We start from the raw sequence: 14,279 nt of genomic DNA, 5'->3' as shown, positions 1-14,279 counted from the left end.
CAGCAACTTTTTTAATGGATATAAGCAGGGCATGGCTGCATTTGTCATTTGGATAGGGAAGGCTGTATTTTAGAGATCTTACGCAGACAGAATCAACAAGATTTAGACATAGTCTAGAAGTGAGGACCCAGAGAGAGGTCCTAGTCAAAGATGACACCCAGGTTACTGGCCTGAGTGACAGGCAAGATGGTAGTGTTGTCTGTTGTGTTAGAGGAAGCAGAGAAGAACTAGGGGGGATAATTAAGAGCTCGGTTTTAGCCATGTGGCGCTTGAGCTGACCACTAGACATCCATATGGAGATGTCAGAGGAATAGGCCAAGATTTTATTTTGGACAGGACGAGAGAGAGAAAGATCTGTGAGTTGTCAGTATAGAGAAAATAGTTGAATTTGTGTTTATGGATAGGATCACCAAGAGATAATGGCAGAGGGAGAAGAGAAAGGGAACCCAGGACAGAGCCCTGCGGAATCACACAGAAAGTTGGAGGAGGGACAGTCCTCCCTCGGACATACTGAATGAGTGATTAGAGAGGTAGGAGAACTAGAAGAGAACAAAATCACAGAAACCAAGGGAGGATGAGATTTCAAGATGATGACCATGGATGACTGTGTCAGAGGTGGCAGACAAGTTAAGGAGGATGAGGATGGAGAACTGGTTCTGAGATTTGGCTAGGAAGAGGTAATTGGAGACTTTGTCTAAAGTGATTTCAGTGGAGTGCAAGGGGTGGAGGATGGAATGGAGAGAGTCTAGGATGGAATTAGAGGAGAACTACTCCAAGCAATGATTGTAAACAGCACATTCAATGAGCTTGGAGATGGGGTTGTAGTTAGAGAAGCAAATGGGGTCAAGGAGTGTTTTTTTTCCAGATGAGAGAAATTAAAGTGTGTTTGTATTGAGAGGGAAAAGCTAGAGGAGGGGGGAGGTTATGGAGAACAGTAAGGGAGGAGATGAGAGTGGGTGCGAGAGAGATCAGGGGATGGGGTCACTGGGAATAGGGAGCAATCTGGAAGGAGCAGGTAGGAATACTAGTAGGATGATGTTAACAAGGATGGGGGAAAGAGGAGGAGGAGGGTGGATGCTATGTTGCAGAAGAGGGGTGTGGTGAGAGCTATGGGTGAGTGGCAGATGGACAAAGTTCCCCCCCCCCGAAAATCAATTTAGCATTGTCTGTAATGTTTTACTACTTAACTATAAAGCACAGAGATCCTGGGTATGAATAGCATGTTATGAACAGCATGTTATGAACAAGAAGCTATTTCTACCCATTATATGTTACTGATGTACAAATTGTGCAGGGGACCCTATCCCCCTCAACTAATTTTAAGGCAAATTAATTTGTGAATACCAAAGGGATAAACAAACTACTGTGCATTAGTCTCCACCCAAAAAAATTCTTATAATGTTCCCTTCTATTTGTCTAAGTATATTTTGCATTTCCTTTCTCTGTAGTTATTGTGTGTGTGTGTGTATATATATATATATATATATGCATATCTTTTTCCTTACATTGTCAATACTGTGTTGAGAATTTAAGTATGTGGCTATTTTATGCATTATCATTTTTTGCTGGCTGGGTTGATGCTGACGAACAATGTTGCGGAAAGAATACAGACTGCCTACTTTCACTTTTGTTCTCAGTTGTGCATTTTTACTTCCCTTACAGAGCTGAAGCAATGCCCCATTGGCCCTCCAAGCCTGTCATTTCTGAAATATTTTTTGTTTTATTTCAGGTTACCATTGGTCAACTCTATTCAACCCAGAAACTTGTTATTGAGAGTCCAGAAAACACAGAGATAATCTGATCATCTAGCACCGTTGGACCATCCTCAGCATTCTGTAGTGCTGCACATCCAACATAGTGTGTATGCACCCTGCCTGAGTTTGAAAAACTTATCTGTCTAGTAAAAGATAAAGCTTTGGAAATGCTCAGTTTTGGCAACCAAAACAGTCTAGAATTTCTCTTCTCATGGTTCATGCACTAAAATGTACTGCTAAGCCTACAATAGCGTGTAATGTATTCCTAATATCCGCGTTGCTAGTATTTCATGTGTAATGAGACTGTTTCTTGGCCTTATTTGACAATAAAATTCCATGAACCGAATACTTGTAATAAGATATTTTCTTCTCCCAGTGATCTTGCTAACTTACCTGGCTCATAAAGGATACCAATTATGTTTCAACCAATGATACAATTGTTTAAAATTACTTTTTACATTGAGCCCCAGTTAATATAGAAATACGCAGCCTACAGTGAATGAACTAAATAGCTGAATTTGTATGGACCTGGTGTGGGTAAATTCGTGTTAAATAATTTATTCATTAAAGCCATGTGAAATTTGATAGAGGCCTTTAAGTACAACAAAGATATTTTGTTATATCCTGGACCTCAACACCTACAAATATCAAAGGTTAGATTGTGTGTTTTCATTTAAAACCAGTCTCATCTCACTTCTCAGTTAATAGCTTAGTAATAGAATTTAAGCCTCATGTTACTGAGACTTCAGAATTTTTAAAATAAAATTTCATCACTGTTCCTTATTTTAATATACTAAACTGCAACTGGCAATATAAAGGAACAAAGTATATTTTGTTATACAAAAATTTTGTATATTACCCTCATTACAGATACTTGGAAAGTTAGATAATTGAGTGTGAATGGTGAGGTTGGTATATTTAATTCAGAATTCATACAAATATTTTCTAATTTCTGTTGAGAGTGCAAGTTTCTACACGCTGGCTCAGTGTCTCATGCCTGTTTTCCAGGGACTATCTCTAGAGGCTGAAGGCAGTTCAGTCTTTATGCCCATTCTGTACTAGATCCAGTGAAAGTCCCAAGGTGGTTTGCTTATTGCATTCTAGTCACCTTCACTTACTTACAGTAATGCCACAAAAAAAGTAATTTTTAAAAACATCCATTTGTTAAACTGAATAAATACAGCCAATAGCAAACAGACATTTCTAAAGCTTTCTGTAATTATTTATGGGCCTCATTCAATGCACATATTGAGTAGCATATTGAAAGAGGTGGGGTTTCTTAAGAGATTCTCCTAAGCCAACAACTCAGTAGCTTCACCTTAAGATTCCCCTTTCTTGCAATGTTCCTGAGCTCTACAGGAGAGAAAATTCCTGAACTGCTTTAAAATGCCCCCCCCCCCTTTTTTTTTTTTAATTTATTTGAAAAGTAAATTACACCTGTTAAGACAGCGTGCTAAACGAGAATGGAATCTTTTTTAAAATCAAGTTTTATTCACTTTAGTGCTCCGAGTTTGCTATTATGTTTTCCACTAGAATGTACAGCAAAATTACTCAGTATAAAGCTTCAGCACAATGTACAGCGAGAGCTTTATATGAAGTAGACAGAACTTTAAACTAGGACCATGCCTGTTACCTTTAAAGAAACTGCATTTGTGGAGGCAAAGGGGCATACTTTCTATTTCTTTTGTAAACTAAAGAGAGAGTATCAAACTGAAATGACAGAACTAAGCATGTAAGTGATTAGTTTAGAAGTACTAATTCCCAAAACTTATTTATAAAATTTTGTAGAATTACCTGTATTTTAATATAGCATTCTGTTAACTATGCAAAGAGTATGCAAAATAAAGTGCCACTACTGTATTTAAGACTACAAACCTGCCTTAATACTGCTTTTCACATGGAAAGCAGATACTGTAGTATTTCTGCATTTGTTAGATACATAAATACAGCAAATAGATCACTTTGCTACAGCATTAATATATCATTTTATTAAAATAGATTTTTTTAAACTAGGCAGAATGCCATGGACTACAGTTTAAAAACAAGGCACTAACACTTTAAAATCCTAAAATACACCTAACCAAGCTAATTAGAACACTAGCATTGATGGTAAAAGGACAAGGGGGGACAGATTTAAGTGCCACTAAAGCATTTAATAGCATTTGCATTGCTAATAAAAATTATACAAGTGTCTTTTGTGAGACACAGTATAGATACATGTATAATGTTACTACAACCCTTCTAAGGGTATGTCTATACTGCAATTAAACCCGCAGATGGACCATGCCAGCTGAATTGGGGTCACAGGGCTCGTGCGGAGGGTCTTTTTTAATTGCATTGTGTACCTTCTGGCTTGCTGGAGCCTGGGCCCAGGACTCTGTGAGATGGGAGGGTCCCAGAGCTTGGGCTGCAGCCCAAACTTCTACACTGCAATTAAACAGCACCTTACCCCAAACCCTGTAAGCCCAAGTCAGCGGACACGGGCCAGCCGCCAGTGTCTAACTGCAGTATAGACCTACCTTACGTCTCTCATCAGTCAAATTTTCCTTAGCCTGCAAAGGGGCACTTTTAGTTTTAAGGATGCATATTGTACATATGATATGCCAGAGCGGAGGCCTCTGTGCATAGAAATGTGTAATACAAAGTAGGTTGAGAAGGCTCATTTTATTTTTTCATTTGAGGAATCAGTTACATAAGACTTCAAGAAGTTATCCATGGGCTTCTTATACAGCATGGCTACATTGCTTAGTTTCTAAGCTTACCTAAGGAGACTGTTCAGTCCTTAAGCACTAACCAACTTCAGTTATACAAAAGATATAAACTTATTTTATTTAATAAGGTGCAAAGTTAGAAAATGAAATAATCTAGTACAATGATTACTTGTAAATTGCAACACAATTAGTGCATTTAAGGATGCTCCTTGGAGCAGGTGTATACAACAAGAATGTTTCCCCCACTGATGCACAGTCTGTGTATCTTCTATTAATATTAATGATAGTAGCATGTGCAAATCTATTACATGTGACTGGAACAAGAGACCCATTAATATTCTCTGTTAAATGCATAATGCTTAGTATTGCATTTGTTGAGATAACATATCCCCTGTATATGAAAACTATTGTCAAATACTGTATGAAAGTAATCCTATCAACTATGGAATGAAAATGTACTACTGTACTTCCCACTGCTCATTTAAAAATACCCTTTTTTGATATTCTATTTTCACTGGTTATCAATGAAATTGTTTACTGGATTTTTGTCTGAGCAATGGAAACAATATAAATATGTGAACATTGTCGGTAAAAGGGTTCCCAGTGATTTAATTTCATGTTCCCCTATTCCAAAAGGGATATTTGTTTTTGATTTACAGCAGAAGAAAATGTTAAGAACTCTTACTAATTCTGTAATAATAATTCTTAAAATTACTTAGTAAGATACTAATTTTTGTAGCATGACACTGAAAGATCATTTGCTTCACACATGTACCTTCAGCTGTCCCTGATCTCAGCAACCTTTGACTTTAGTGATTTGGAAATGATATGGCTCAGTTATCATGCTCCAAAATTTGGCTGTTTACATATATCAAAGGTCAAATAAGAGCTTTTAATAGAAAAATGCAAACAGTATTCTGAAAGAGCAGAAGACAACCTCTGAACTGCCCTAACATGAATAACTGTCTAAAGGACAGGCAGTTCTACAACCCTGTTGACATCTGATTAGATAGTCCTACTACATTTAGAGGATTATTTTAAAAGGCCTGGAACTACCAGCAGTATGGCCATGGTGAGGTGAAGCAGACCCGAGGTTTTTACCTGCTGATCACATATACTGTTCTTGTTTAAACATGCCATCAACATAGGGATGTTAAACTGACTCTGCTCTAGCAAAACTGTACCAACTATTTCTAGCCTAGTGCGTGTCATTAACAACATTACTTGTGCCTCCTAATATGTAAGACACACAGGAGAGCATGTTTTTGTGGAAGGCTAGAAGCACCAGCTCCACAGCACACTTCCTGCCACACTCCCATACCTCCTTAACACTTCGCAGAAGCACCTCCACTAAACTTCTGGCAAGGATCTCCATTTCTCCACAGGTATGTAGGACAGAACTGAGAGGGAGTGGCCAGCTAATCTCTGAATGTTCCCCTGCTCACTCCATAGATATCTAGGGTGAAATCCTGGCCTCATTTAAATCAGTGGCAAAATGCCCATTGACTGAAATGATGCAGGATTTCACTCTTAGGGTGAATGTTAATGCTACTGGAAGCAGCATTAGCACTTGTGAGCTCCACCTAGGAGGTGCTACTGTGCAGCCACCGGGAAGGAAGAGGGGAGGGAAGAACCATGCTGCCTGGAGCAGACAGCTAGCAGGGCAGCAGAATCTCCACAGATCTTGGGAGAGCCATTAATTTAGGGCTGCAACCCCACTGGCCATTCCAGTGGAAGAAAAGAATTCTTTCACCCAATTAGAACACGTTGCTTTTTTTCCCCTCTACATATTTAAAAAAAAAGGGGGGGGGGAGGAGAGAATATGGGCCAGAGTTGCTCAATCTGAGGGCAAAAGAAGAAATAAATCCACTTCCTCCTTAAAATGAACATATTCCACTAATCTAAAGAAAAGATTTGGAACTCTCAAAATTGTACAGTGCTTAGATACCACAGTGCTAAATCATGGATTCAAACAATTACTGTTCTACATCCAGTATAAGAGAACTATGAAGACCACTGAGGAATTTACAAGACTTCTTTTGAAAAAAAGTACATAAAATATTTATACCAGCCTTTGGAAATTCTTCTCACTGAGAACAAGCTTTTTTTTTTTTTTTTTTTTTTTTTTTTTAAAACAGACAAGTATTAAAGGTCTTTCATTATCATGCTGAAGGGCAAGCAAATACATTTTGTGCTTGGACAGGTGAATTTTCATGACAATTCTGTATTGCCATAGACCTGCATTGGGGAGCAATTTTCAAATAGACCAAACAGGTAATCAAATTTTAACTAAGAATTCTGGTCCAGATCACCTCCACTACCTTCATTCAATACACTGGTCCAGTTCCAGGTCCCACTGACGTAAATAGGAGCAGAATCCAGCCTTAAGAGTTCAGATTGAAATCCCAGGCCTTTCAAAATTGATACTTTAAAGGCAGCAAGTGTAATTTACATGCAACTTTGTAGACCTTGACAGCACTAAACTATATTTAACTTCACACTATCTTTCTGAAATTCCTACTCTTCTATCAACCCATCTTGATCATGTACAACTATTAGAGAGAAGTTTCCTATTGCGTGTGTTTAAATATACAAAGAAAGAACAATAAATGTTTCCTATATGCTGCAAAAATCAAATTGCTTAAACCAAATTTAACGTGTGTTAGTTTGGTTTCCTTCATGCCCAAGCAATTTAATCTAACCCTTTAATTTAAAAAAAAAAAAAAAAAAAAAGTTCAGATGCACTATTTGTTGTTTTACAAATGTCTATAAAAGCCTTTGGTTATATTTCTTCCTTTAATCCTAGAAAACCTTGTGTAATCCACAGGGACCATAGAAATCTGCACATACTGAAGAGCCACAGAACTGGAGTTTTTCCAAACATTCTTACAACCTTTAAGATTTCATGTTTTCAATTAGTTTTTTAGAAAATCTTCACATACTGCAACAGATATTTTAAGGTGATACAATGTGTCAACCCAGTTATCATTTTGCTTAGTCCCACCATCAGTTTATGGTGTTAGAAATACTTGATTTTTAATAAACATATCTATCCAGTCTGAACTTATTACATATACCAGCAGCACTAGCGTCTAGTGGATTACGCATAGGTTCTAGCACTCAGACATGGAGTCTAACTCTGGTTTTGACGCTGACTTCTTGGGAAATCTTTGGCAAGTCACTATATCTCTGTAGGCCTCAGTTACCTCATCTGTGAGAATGCTTAGAATCATGCTGATGGAATCTTTGAAAAGTGCTTTGAAATCTACAGCTGAAAGAAGTGCAACATACTGTCTTGCTGAAAATTGAGCATGTGTGACTCAGTAAAGAGAAAGTCCCCATCCTATTTGTGCTTTTTAAAAAAAAAAAAAAAAAAAAGGCACTTTAGCATTTAATATTGAAAAAGGTGTCTTGTCTATTGTCAAAACAGGAGAATTTTTTTTAGTAGTAGTGTCAGCAAGATTGTAGGTAGGTATAGATATGCTAGCTGTAATTTAAAAAGTACTTTTAAATATTTAGCATTTTAGCCATGGAGAACAGTGCTGCTCACATCTTGAACTTTTAGACTGCTTGGGCGGGGTGGGGATTTTTACTCTAAAGGTGACCAGCAAAGGTAAAGAACAGCTTTCTTGACTTGGTCCTTTATGATGTTTAAAAGGAAAACAAAAAAGTCTCCGCTTTTTTTTTTTTTTTTTTTTTTAAACAGTTACACTCTACCGTTTTTCCTGAAAGGCTATAGGGATGACTGGGCAACTGGTGAGCTCATATCACATATACCATGGATGTGAAACATCATTAATTTAGAGGGTAAGTCATTTATATTCATACTTTTTAAATGCTTGTTAATATCTATAACTCATTCAGCACCCTAACTGCTTTTCTTGGGAGTTGAGACAGTTCTGTATCTCAGACCTCAGCAAAACCAAGGAAGAACAGATCAAGAATACCTATCTTTTCCTATTTGAATAAGTATAAGGTATGGGATGTTAAGTTAATGTTCTGGAAAGTTCTGCCATTTTGGAGACCAACTCCGCAAAACTTCGCCAGAGTTTGTTGCATACCAGAGAACATTCTGACTTGCTGTGAATAATCTTGCCCTGACAGCAGGATTCTTGGACATACCAGCTAGCATCTCTGCTCGCTCTCTCTCTCTCCCCCCCAGCTTGGGATAGATTTAACCTTTAATAGTCAGTTTAAAAAAATATATTTTTAATTATTCTTTTTATAATGTAATTCAGTGAAGAATTGGGCTCAATACTTTTAGCATCATACCTCAGCTGTAATAGCATAAATTTCAAGTAGTAACAATCTAATGTTTTATGTCTTTACCATCTTAAGAAACTAGATCAGCTCACATTTTCCTATGTAGTATCCTGTTTATACTACATATTTTTTAAAGAAGTTAATGTATTGGAGACAGTAAACCATTTCACTATTTTCCTTTTTAAAATATATGGACTCGGTGCATATCTGGGGGGAGTATATACTTAACTTGTAGAATTACTACTGGGATTTCTCTTTCAGTTTATATTTATACAACTTATTGTGTACAACCTCAAACACATTTTGAAGTACTGTACAGTATTACAAGAATATAGGTCGAGTTGAGTAATTAAACATTCCCAATTAATTCCATTGAAAATTGGTGTTTTCGTTATGCTAAAAAGGCCTCATACACACTGAAAGTCTAATGTGTCATTGTATGTACTTACAATATTGTAGTGCCCTAACATAGGTGAACCACGATTTATTCCTGTGGCTCAGACAGGATTAAACCATGTTTTAGCAATTAACCATGAATGCTGCTCACAGACCTGCAAAGTTCAAGGTTATAGTGTGATTCACTAACAGAGTCTGACCCTGTCTACACTGCAAAATATAACTGTTTTAACCTTTAGGGGGCACTATCACGTTGTAATTGAGTATTCCATTAAAGTTACCTTTCCATAATGTAGACAAGCCTTGGAGCATCCAGTTCTATACATTACAGCTCCATGCACTTAAACAACATATATCAGTCATCTAAATGTAAAAAGTTATACTTTTCCATGCTACTTATCTTGTTACCAGGGCTTTGGAGCGGAGCCCGGAGCTGGAGCGTGGAGCAGCTCCCGAGCAATGGTGCTGCAGGTTTTTGCCTGCAGCCAGAGCACAGCTCCAAAGCCCGGCTTGTTACACCACTAACTTAGATGTTAGCGAATGGGGTCTCTTACAAATGTGTACTGACAAATGACACTTAGAACAATACTTTCATACTACACAGAATAAGGTACTATAAATACCTACATGAATATAGCATGAAGAGGGCTGAAGGAAACAATTTTCCATGAGCCTCACTAATGAGTGAAAATAAATGAAGACCTGACTCTACTTCATAAAACTATTCCTCGGGTAGTCATCCGTAACAAAAATATTTACCCATGCCAAATTGTACAAAAATCCATGTAACAACTGGGCATCATACTATTGAAAATTTCACACCTGTGTGATGTAGTTAGGTCAACCTAACCGCCTCTGTAGGCACAGCAAGATTGACAGTAGAATTGTTCCGTCAGCCTATCTAGTGCCCCTTGAGGGTGGTGGATTTACTACAGCAACAGAAACTCCTTTCTTCACTGTAGTGCCTACACCGGGGTGGCCAACCTGAGCCTGAGAAGGAGCCAGACTTTACCAATGTCCATTGCCAAAGAGCCACAGTAATACAACAGCAGCCCCCCCATCAGCTCCCCAACCCCTCTCCCAACGCCTCCCACCCACCGGCATCCCTGCCGATCAGTGCCTCCCCCTCCCTCCACGCACCTCCCGTTCAGCTGTTTCGTGGCATGCAGGAGGGATGAGAGAGAGGGAGGAGTGACGGTATGGCAGGCTCAGGGGAGGGGGCGGGAAGGGCTGGAGTGGGGGCAGGGTATGTGGCAGAGCCAGGGGTTGAGCAGTGTGCAGCCCCCTGGCACATTGGAAAGTTGGCGCCTGTCGCTCCAGCCCCAGAGTCGGTGCCTATACAAGGAGCCGCATATTAACCTCTGAAGAGCTGCATGTTGTTCCGGAGCCACAGGTTGGCCACCCCTGGCCTACACTGTAGTGCTACAGAGGTGTAACTGCAGCGCTGCAACTGTGCTGCTCTAGTACCTGTAGCATAGACATACCGTTAGAAAAACCATCACTATTTTAAATGTCTAGATCTTTCATTAGAAAGAAAAAGCAACTCCTGTGTGTGTGTGTGTGTGTGTGTGTGTGTTAGGCAAGACTCTATTTAACAAAGATTAGCCAGAGCTACACATGAATTTTATAAAACAAGGCTGTGGTACGTGGGAACTGCATTAGCCATTGAACAATGTTAAAGTGCACTAACTTACAAGGAAAGAAGTCATTCGGGGCCTCCAAACCTACAGCAAAGATGGGACACAAGTAAACCAGAAAGTGTTCACACATGAAAGTTATATTATGGACTCCATTAAATTAAAAATAGGGTGGAAGACTGCTGTCATATTATGTTGTTTTTGGAAAGGGGTGAAAGAATTAGGCCCCTCATTTGAATATGTGAAGACTACTGACTGAACTTAAGCCTTTAAGTTCCTCCATGGTCAGGCAACAACATAGGTGCTTGACTTTAAGTGCTTGAGTAGCCTCATTGACTACTCCCATGAATAAAGTTAAGCATAAGAACAGCCATACTGGTTCAGACCAATAGTCCATCTAACCCAGTATCCTCCTGTCTTTCGACAGCAGCCAATGCCAGGTGCATCGGAGGGGATGACCTGAACAGGCAATCATCAAGTGATCCATCCCGTCATCCACTCCCAGCTTCTGGCAATCAGAGGCTAGGGACATCCAAAGCATGGGATGGCATCCCATCCTGGCTAATAGCTATTGATGGACCTATTTTCCATGAATTTATCCAATTCTTTTTTGAACCTGTGTGTTTGCAGAATCAAGACTTAAGAATTAGGGGGGTTGGGGACTGACCCTCACCCAGTTCTCCCTCTCAAAAAAGAGTTGGATTTCTGCAAGTCATAATAACAACTCCGTTTTTGCCTACATCTGTCCCTGTTTCTAGGAAATGCCTACATACCCATAAAAGGGAAAGTGCATGCATTATCTGTCATTCTAAAGAGAAATGCCTAATGCATAAACATAGCACAGTCACAACACTGGATTTAAAGTTCTCTTTAAATTCAGTGTATTAAATAGGAAACTTCATATAAGGCACCATCTTCAAGTTAGACACAAATATTTTTAAAAAAATAAATCACAAAAAGATTGTTTCCAGTTCTCTTTAACCAACTTTAAAGAGAATAGTCTGTGGGAGGAAACTGTGCTGATTTCTTGCAGCTCCTGAGAGTTCATTTCCTTTACAAAAATAGTGAATTAACAATACCGAAACCAACAGGTCAGACCTCACTTTTTCTACAACTTTAAGGTTAATGGTAGGAGGCCCCTGCCCCAGTCAGCTTTTTAATTAAACAAAACAAGCCACAGTCTAATGGAAGGCTCAGAAACCAGTGACTATGCAGCAGGAAAGTGGTATTGAGTTGTTCTAGGGTGCAAGTACAAGGGATGGGACACACTGCAGTGGTCTCTGACAGCTAAGGCTTGGCTTGGCACAGAGTGTTCCCTTTCTGTGTTCAAGGGCAGGACATTCATAGCTGGCTGCTTGTTACCACACCCCACCCACCGCAGGCTCGGCACAATGGGTGGCTGGCCCCAGGCTCCCTGCAATTTGTTTGCCCCCAAGCTAGGCTCAGAGTAAGGCGCTGCTTTTGCTCCCAAGCTGGGTAATGCTGGTTTGCTGCCGAGCTAAGCTGAAGGCAGGAGCTGCCCCAGGCTGGGGAATGCTGGTGTGGTTCACGGCTGTCCCAGGCGGCGCTCAGTAGAGGGGCCCGGTGGGGTCGCCCTGGCCGGTGTCTGTGCTGGGCGCTGCGGGGAGCCCCCAGGGGGCGGGGCGGCAGCAGCGCAGGGTGTAGTTGCTGCCCCCGTTGTTGTCCCAGTACTCGCCCTGCTGGCTGCGGTAGCAGACGGCGAAGTGCACGGCGGAGCCCTCCAGCAGGCCGGGCGGGGTGCACAGGCTGAAGTGGAAGCGCTCGGTAGGGGGGTCGCTCCCCTCGGGGCCGGGCAGGGGCTGGGCCGCTGCGTCCAGGAAGGAGCGCCACTCGTTGAAGGTGTAGCGCACCGTCACCTCCTTGGGGCCCGGGCAGCTCAGCACCCGCACGGTGCCCCGCACATCCAGGGCCGCCGCGGGGCGGCCCAGGCTCTCCAGACACACCCGCTCCCGCCGCAGCCGCTCGGCCGCTGCCACCTCCCCGGCGGGCTGGAAGTCGGGCACTAGCTGCAGGGGGGGAGGCGGCCTGAGGGCCCTGCAGCCCAGGCCGAGCGCGGCGCTGAACTCCTCCCGGGGCAGGCGCCGCAGGCGGGAGAGCACAGCGGGCGGCACCTGCGGGTCTTCCGCCGCGCTGAAGTGCTTCACGCTGGCCAGGTTCAGCCCCAACGCGTCCGCGAACTGCACCCGCTTCTTGCACTTGGTGCAGCAGTCCCGGCTGCCCTCCTCCGGCGGCGGGAAGAGCCCGGCGGCTGCCAGGCTGGGGCTAGCGGGCAGCGACAGGGACCGCCCGCCGCGGCGGCGCAGCCCCAGCAGCAGCTCCCCATCCTCCGGCGGGGGAGAGGCTCCGGCCCGCTGCGGCTCGCCCCAGGGCTCCTGCAGAGGCAGCGCAGCCGCCGCCCCCTCTTGCTCTTGCTCTGCGGAGCTGCCTCGCCAGGGGTCCCGCGGGAGCAGCCGAGCCGTCCTCTCTTGCTGGTGGCCCCCGAAAGGCGCTAGCATTTGCTCCAAGCCCAGCAGTCCGGAGTCCCGGCCTTCCATGGCATGTCGCCCTCGCCCCCCTCCCCGGGAGACTCCGCGGCTGCTGCTGGCCCTCTCCCGGCCGGGGCTTGCTCTGGCTAAGGCGGTGGGGTCGTTTTATCGCCTTTGCCTTGCAGCGGAGTCATGGTGGGGGGCGCGACCGTGTCCCCCCATGAGCTCCTGGCGGCAGGGACGGACCCTCGGGAGAAATTAAGCCGCGGGCTGCCAGCCACGTCCCCAGCCCTGCCAGAGCCAGGGGGCGAAGGGGCAGAGCGGACCCAGCGCCGCGGACAGGCTCGGAGAAGTTTCCATGCGTAGTGTGTTTGGCCGAACACGCCCACCTCGGCGGGAGGCGCTGCCCGCCCATCCGCGGCTTCCAAGCCAGGGGGTGGCGCTGCCGTCTCCACAGCAGAAGCTACAGGAGGAGTCCAAAAGTGGTATCAGAGAGAGGAGCGTCCCACCGAGTTTTCCCTGCAGGGCGCTGAGATGTCTTGTGATTTGCTTCCTGCTCCCAAGCACGAGCCCCTCTAGAGCTGTCAGGGTCAACCAGTAATGCCCTTCACCCCATGCAGCTGTAATGTTATTGTCATTATTGCAGTGTCTTAGGCCAGGGGTATGTGTTTGGGGGGGGTATGCAGGTCTCATCTACATATTTGGCAAGTTTTACAACAGGTTACATAAAAAGCCCTAGTGAAGTCAGGCCTACCAAAACTCCATACAGACAATGACTTGTTTATACTGCTTTATATACCATACACTGAAATGTAAGTACAATATTTATATTCCAACTGATTTATTTTATAATATGGTAAAAATGTAGGCAATTTTTCAGTAATAGTATGCTGTGGCACTTGTATTTTTATGTCTGAGTTTTTAAGTGAAGTGAAACTTGGGGGTATGCAAGACAAATCAGACTCCTGAAAGGGATACAGAAATCTGGAAAGGTTAAGAGCCACTGCCCTAGGCCATTGCCTGTATAAAACA

General features: G+C 42.8%; 2 protein-coding genes across 5 annotated transcripts in view; one reads left to right on the top strand and one right to left on the bottom strand.

The window, feature by feature from the left end:
- LYRM4 (LYR motif containing 4) overlaps positions 1–8,344 on the top strand; it is a 154,169-nt gene extending 145,825 nt beyond the window's left edge. For 3 of the 4 annotated variants that reach the window (XM_065584908.1, XM_065584907.1, XM_065584906.1), the window contains one exon: positions 1,730–2,100. Coding sequence is in view for 1 of the 4 variants with exons in the window: in XM_005305976.4 (XP_005306033.3) it covers positions 1,730–1,801 (72 nt within the window). In the remaining 3 variants the exon portion in view is untranslated. Of the gene's footprint in view, positions 1–1,729 lie in introns of all 4 variants that reach the window. The other variant, XM_005305976.4, reaches the window with a different exon arrangement.
- Positions 4,400–14,038, bottom strand: PPP1R3G (protein phosphatase 1 regulatory subunit 3G). Its single transcript, XM_065584919.1, has one exon. The coding sequence runs from the start codon at positions 13,314–13,316 to the stop codon at positions 12,330–12,332; it is 987 nt and encodes a 328-aa protein (XP_065440991.1). The 5' UTR covers positions 13,317–14,038; the 3' UTR covers positions 4,400–12,329.
- Between the last annotated feature and the right edge of the window lie 241 nt (positions 14,039–14,279).

This window comes from Chrysemys picta, chromosome 2, assembly GCF_011386835.1.
Source record: "Chrysemys picta bellii isolate R12L10 chromosome 2, ASM1138683v2, whole genome shotgun sequence".
NCBI classification, from domain to species: Eukaryota; Metazoa; Chordata; order Testudines; family Emydidae; genus Chrysemys; species Chrysemys picta.
The sequence above is the reverse complement of the archived record's forward strand: the minus strand, read 5'-3'. Positions and strand labels throughout refer to the sequence as shown.

Excerpts from the sequence above, each read along its gene's own strand:
- PPP1R3G (XM_065584919.1), bottom strand. The coding sequence starts at position 13,316 with ATGGAAGGCCGGGACTCCGGACTGCTGGGCTTGGAGCAAATGCTAGCG.